Source organism: Crocuta crocuta, unplaced genomic scaffold (genome assembly GCF_008692635.1).
Source record: "Crocuta crocuta isolate KB4526 unplaced genomic scaffold, BGI_CrCroc_1.0 scaffold620, whole genome shotgun sequence".
NCBI lineage: Eukaryota > Metazoa > Chordata > Mammalia > Carnivora > Hyaenidae > Crocuta > Crocuta crocuta.
Genome location: NW_027527402.1, coordinates 340,565 through 346,981, shown reverse-complemented (window position 1 = coordinate 346,981; position 6,417 = coordinate 340,565). Strand labels below are relative to the sequence as shown.

Sequence of the window (6,417 nt, the reverse complement as noted above, 5' to 3'; positions counted from 1 at the left end):
GTTTTCCAGAGGGGCTGCACCAGTTTACAATTCCCCCAACAGTGTAGGATGGTGCCTGTTTCTCCACACCCTCGCCAGCATCTAGAGTCCTCTGATTTGCTCATTTTAGCCACTCTGACTGGCATGAGGCGGTAATTCAGTGTGGTTTTGATTTGTATTTCCCTGATGAGGAGGGATGTTGAGCATTGTTTCATGTGTCTGTTGAGGCTGCCTTCTTTAGAGAGAGATTGTGCCATAGCTGGAAAATCACGAGCGCAGGAACAGGAGGGGACAGTGAGGTGAAACAGGAACATTCAGGAACTGTGGGCCAGATTTATAATAGCAGAATATTCCNTTACAAATAGTTTATTGTCAAGTTGGTTTCCATATAACACTCAGTGCTCATCCCCACAAGTGCCCTCCTCCGTGCCCATCTCCCTCCCCCCACACCCATCAGTCCTCAGTTTGTTCTCAGCATTCAAGAGTCTCTCATGGTTTGCCACTCTCCCCCTCCCCCACTGTTTCCCCCCTTCTTCTCCCCCACGATCCTCCATTAAGTTCCTCCTAATCCTCCTATACGTGCAAACATATGGTATTTGTCCCTCTCTGCCTGACTTATTTCACTCAGTTTCACTTATAACACCCTCTAGTTCCATCCATGTGGCTACACATGGCCAGATTTCATTCTTTCTCATTGCCGTGTCGTATTCCAGCGTATAGATAAACCACATCTTCTTGATCCATTCGTCCGTTGATGGACACTTAGGCTCTTTCCATGTTTTAGCTATTGTGGAGAGTGCTGCTATGAACACTGGGGTCCATGTGCCCCTATGCATCAGCACTCCTGTATCCCTTGGGTAAATTCCTGGCAGTGCTATTGCTGGGTCATAGGGGAGTTCTATTGTTAATTTCCTGAGGAACCTCCACACTGTTTTCCAGAGGGGCTGCACCAGTTTACAATTCCACCAACAGTGTAGGAGGGTGCCTGTTTCTCCACACCCTCGCCAGCATCTAGAGTCCTCTGATTTGCTCATTTTAGCCACTCTGACTGGCATGAGGCGGTAATTCAGTGTGGTTTTGATTTGTATTTCCCTGATGAGGAGGGATGCTGAGCATTGTTTCATGTGTCTGTTGAGGCTGCCTTCTTTAGAGAGAGATTGTGCCATAGCTGGAAAATCACGAGCGCAGGAACAGGAGGGGACAGTGAGGTGAAACAGGAACATTCAGGAACTGTGGGCCAGATTTATAATAGCAGAATATTCCTTCCCCGTCCTTCACAGCACCTGCACTGACAGTACCTTTCTCATGGCCCTTGCCCCCTTGCCGCCTTGACTTTGGATCTATACAATACTATAGGATTCAGTGCTAGTCTTCTCACTTAAGAGTCTATACATAGGGGCGCCTGGGTGGCTCCATCTGTTGAGCATCCGACTCTTGGTTTCGGCTCAGGTCATGATCTCACGGTTGCTGAGTTTGAGCCCCACGATGGGCTCCATGCTGACAGAGTAGAGCCTGCCTGGGATTCTCTCTCCTCTCTGCCTCTCCCCTGCTCACACACTTGTGTGCACTCTCTCTCAAACTAAAACAAAGCAAAAGTCAACACATGAAACCTTTGATCTTTTTAAAGAGCTAGATACAGGTGACAGGCAGATAAAGAGAAAAAATGGCAACTTTCTTACTGATTAAAGCCCTTTGGAGGGTATATGGAAGGCCAAACAAGCTGATTAATATTCCTTTGACACGAACCTGACTCTCCCAAACTGCAAGCCTCCCCAGCAGGGAGGAGAACGTGCACTGTTAAACTCCTCACACAGCCAAGGGCGGCAGGAGCCTTTGCCTCAGGCAGCCACATCCCCAGGAGAGAGGAGACGTGGGACTGGGCCACGCCACTGAGTCTCTCCTTCGGAACTCACCAGGGAGAGAAGTGAGGGAGGGACGGGCAAGCAGGTGGGCACGAAGGGAAAGGCCAGCCATTCTGGAGGGGATCCCCCCTATGAAAGTATGGGGGTGGGAATAAGGGTTCCCCCACCATCTCACTGATTTCTAGATGTCGCCTGAGGCCAGGAGTACCCCTTACTCAAAGGAGGCAGACAGGGCCTGGCCTCCAGAGTCCTGAGGTAAAGGCCTATGGAGAACGGTTTCCTCTTTGCAGAAAGCTCTACCTCTACGCGGCTCATGATGTGACCCTCATGCCTCTCTTAATCGTCCTGGGCATTTTTGACCACAAATGGCCCCCGTTTGCTGTGGATCTGACCATGGAACTCTACCAGCACCAGGAATCGAAGGAGTGGTTCGTGCAGCTCTATTACCGGGGGAAGGTAAGGCCTGTGAGGTGCGGTTCGGTGGGGTGGGGCACCCCTTCCACCAACCCCGCTCATCAGGTTAGCACCAAGTGGGCCCAGTCCTTGGGCCCAGCGGAGTCTCCTTGCTACCGTCAGCTCTCCGGACCCAACAAAGAGACTCACAGCCGTGGCCCCAGGACAGGGCAAAAGTGGAAATGCGGTGGCAGGCTGGGATGTGGGCCTTATCACGGGTCTGCCCCCGACTCCTTCTAGAACAGGAGCCCCCTCCTCTTCTCCTGAGTGTCTCTGCCAGGAGGTAACACCCCGACTGGGACGCTGTTTTGAAAATTAACGAGGGAGTCCTTGGGAGGCTGTGTGCCGTCGGCCGGCAGTGCCCTGGCTGCCGTCCAGGGCGGACGCTAAGGCACCACCCCGCCCCCGCCCAGGATCCGACCTTTCACCCTCCTGGCTCAGGGCTATAATGTGACCGCGTCTCCCCGGTCAGTGCAACAAGCAGTTCTTGAGTGAGCGTCTCAAGCAAGGCATGTGCTCTGTTCCGGAAGCTGAGCGGCCGTTGGGGCCTTGCTGGCTGTTAGGTGTGTGCACGCACACACCCCTGGGTCAAGTTCCTCGAACCTCTGTGCACAGCAGAGAACAGCAGGCCAGGGTCCTCGGTGGCGCTGCTGAGTCTTGTCTCTTCCACAGGAGCAGGTGCCGAAAGGGTGCCCTGACCGGCTCTGTCCCCTGGACAGGTTCTTAAACACCCTGTCCGCTTACACCTTGAGCCCAGAAAAATACCATACTCTCTGCTCTCAAGCCCGTGATTGAACCTGGGAATGGAGAGTGACTGATTTATACAAACAGGATGCGTCGGGTTTTCAATAAAGTGCTGTAACACAGTGCCGCTGGCTGTCGTGTGTGGGGAAGGCAGGAAACCGGGTTAATGTATTTTAACTGGAGGGTAGTTCCTTCCTGTAGATATCATGTACTGAGGTCTCTTCTTGAAAGGAAGAGAGGTATAAGGTTGAGACCAAAGGAGCATTTCCTATTTTGTGGCTTGATTTCCATGGCCAGAAGCATTTGCCATGACACAGGCCAGGGTCACCACTCCCTGCAGAATTGTGTTGGTTTGGCACTTGAGTTCTTTTTTCCTGTCTTCATTTCACAAACCCATACTGCGTACCTACTAAGTGGTGGGCATTATAAAGGTGGAAGGGCTCTGCCCTCACGTCGTTTTCGCGCCCTGGGAGAGGCACATAAGTAAGTCACTGATGACAATGCACAGTGTTCATTCTGTGATGAGGTGTAGCGGGCTCTTTGGGTACAGAGCAGAAATTCCTGGCGGGGGCTGGGGGAGCAGTTAAGAAAGGCTTCTTTCTTAAGCCTTTCTTCCTCCCTCCTAGGGAAGACCTGTGCTGATCTGAGTAGCAGAGGTGAGTAGGAGTTAACCAGATCAAGCAAGGGTGAAGGGGTGTTGTGTATAGGGAAAAGGTGAGCTGGAAGGTCAGGGGCCATTGCTGGTCAGGGAGATGGAGCCCTGCTGTGGAGACCCGGCTGGAAGGTGCAGAACGGACTGTAGCCCCAGGAGCAAGGAGGCGGGCTCCTCGGTGGTGGGCTGGAGCCACTCCGTATAAGAACACCTTTTTTTAATTTTTTTTATTTTTAATGTTTTCCTTATTTCTGGGAGAGAGAGAGAGACAGCGTGAGCAGGGGAGGGTCAGAGAGAGAGGGAGACACAGAATCTGAAACGGGCTTCAGGCTCTGAGCTAGCTGTCAGCACAGAGCCCGACGCGGGGCTCGAACCCACGAACCGCAAGATCATGACCTGAGCCGAAGACAGAGGCTTAACCGACTGAGCCACCCAGGCGCCCCAAGAACTCCACCTTTGACTGGGCCCCCGAGGCACCTGATGGTCCCCCTATCTCCTTATCAATTTTCTCATTCTTCCCCAGAGTCTCTTTCAAACTTGCTCTGATCTCAAACCAACCAACCTCTTTAGCTCTTAGGGAAAAACAGGCAATCACAAAACCCTCTCCACTTCCAGCCATCTCTATGTTGACCACTCCCAGACCTACTTCTCTAGCTGAGGTTTTTTTTTTTTTATCCGACCTTCAGACACTCATGTCCATTTGGATGTCCCGTGGGCCCCAGACTTCCAGTGTCAGAATCAAACCCCTCTCTCTCCTCAGACTTAGTCCTCCCCCAGCCTTCTGTATCTGAGTGGAAGACCCCTCCACCATCTGCTCAGTTGCTAAACCAGAAATCCATTCTCCTCTTTCTCTTACACTTTCCTGTGTCTGATCAGTTAAGTTCTGTCAGTCTCTGCTGATCGTTGTTTGAATATCTATCTTTGACTCTTGTCCCCTCCCCATCCTCACTCTGCTAATTACTGTATTTCCCATTTCACCAAGAAAGTAAAAGCGCTGAGAAGATTGCTCACCCCCGACCACCACCAAATCTCTTAACCCACTTACATTGGTGCCCATAAGGCCTTCGTTCCTGTTACTAAGAATGAACCCTCCCTACTCCTGTCCAAGGCCAACCCTCCAGCTTTGCACTGACTCCAACAATTACCTTTTCTCTGCATTGTAACTTTTGTCTTCCCACCCTACGTATTCCCGTTAGCATACAAATATGCCGTAACTTCTGTCTTAACAATTTTTTCCCGTATCTTTGACCTGCTATGCTACTTTTCTTTCCCCCTTTACAGCAAAACTTCTCAAAACCTTTCAGAAGAGTCATTTATACTCTGATTCTTCCCGTTATCTCCTGAGCCAACTGTGATGAAGTATTCACCCCACCCCTGCATGGAAACAGCTCTGTCACCGTCATCTGTGACCTTTGAGTGCTAAATCCAACAGCCAATTTCCGGGTCACTCGGCTTCTCATCAACAGTCTTGGGATATTTCTTTCACTTGGCTTCCGTGATAAAAACTCTGCTGGTTCCCCTCCAACTTCTCAACTTCTTAATTTTTGCTAAATCTACCTTTTCCTAATCTCTGGGTGGTGGAGTATCTCGGGGCTTAGTCTTTGGATCTTTTCTCTGCCTTTTCACTCCCTACGTGATCTCAGGCAGTTCCATAGTTTAACATATTTTTACACAAATTCATACCTAAACTTACACCTTCACTCTGGACCTTTCCCTTGAATTCTAGTCTCACTTCCAACTGTCTACTCAACATCTCTATGTGGATATTTAAGATATTTCATGCATATTAAACTCCCCATTGTTCATAATAAACTTAACTCTGCCTCTTCAAACCTGCTTGTTGCCCGGACTTCCCCGTCTAGGTTTAAATGGTACCTTTAAACCCACCTCACGCCGTTGCTTGGGCTAAGAACTTGGGGATTAGCCCTGCCGCCCCCCTCATGTGTTACATCTGATGCACCAAGAAATCCTATTGTGTCTCCAAACTCTGTCCAGCATTGACCACCTCTCATGACATCACTGCTGCTTAGTCTCAGCATCATGTCTTACCTGTTCAGAGCCTCTGTTTTCTTCCCTTTCCTTCTCCCCCAACTTCTCAGCATAGCTGTTGCTTTTAAAACACAGACCGTGTCCCTCTTCTCACAATTCACCCTGGCTTCCCATCTCAAAGAGAGCCAGTCATCGTAAGGGTCCCCAAGACCTCGTGACATCCTTTCCTATCTCTTCCCACTGTCCTCCCATCTGCGCAAGCCTCTTGCTGTTCTTGAATGCCTCATGGCCATGAGGTGAGCCTCACTTCAACTTGAGGCCTTTGCACAAGCTGTTCCCTCTCCCTGGAATGCTTTCCGGGGAGACATTTGCGTGGTTAGCTTCCTCTCTTAATGAAGCTTTGTTTTTGAGAGAGAGAGAGAGAGAGAGGGAATGAGCAGGGGTGGAGAGAGAGACAAGATCCAAAGCAGGCTCCAGGCTCAGAGCTGTCAGCACAGAGCCTGATGTGGGGCTTGAACTGTGGGATCATGACCTGAGCCAAAGTTGGATGCTCAACCAACTGAGCCACCCAGGAGCCCTTATTGAATGGATTCTGAAATCCCTCTCCTTGCTTGGGCCGGGCACAAAGGCAGCTTCTTCCCCACTCTTCCCCACTCACCACCAGGGGGAAGCAGGGAGCGAAGGAAAACACCCAGGCTTCCTTTGGGTTCAAATTACACACTACTCTGTCCTTTTTTG

The 6,417-nt window shown here is 50.6% G+C and overlaps 1 protein-coding gene across 1 annotated transcript in view; it reads left to right on the top strand.

Annotated features, from left to right (window-relative positions):
• Positions 1-3,163, top strand: part of ACP6 (acid phosphatase 6, lysophosphatidic) — a 19,663-nt gene extending 16,500 nt beyond the window's left edge. The window contains exons 10-11 of the mRNA XM_077753433.1: positions 2,132-2,297; positions 2,967-3,163. Coding sequence (XP_077609559.1) covers positions 2,132-2,297; positions 2,967-3,089 — 289 coding nt within the window. The 3' untranslated portion in view covers positions 3,090-3,163. The remainder of the gene's footprint in view (positions 1-2,131; positions 2,298-2,966) is intronic.
• Positions 3,164-6,417: the final 3,254 nt, after the last annotated feature.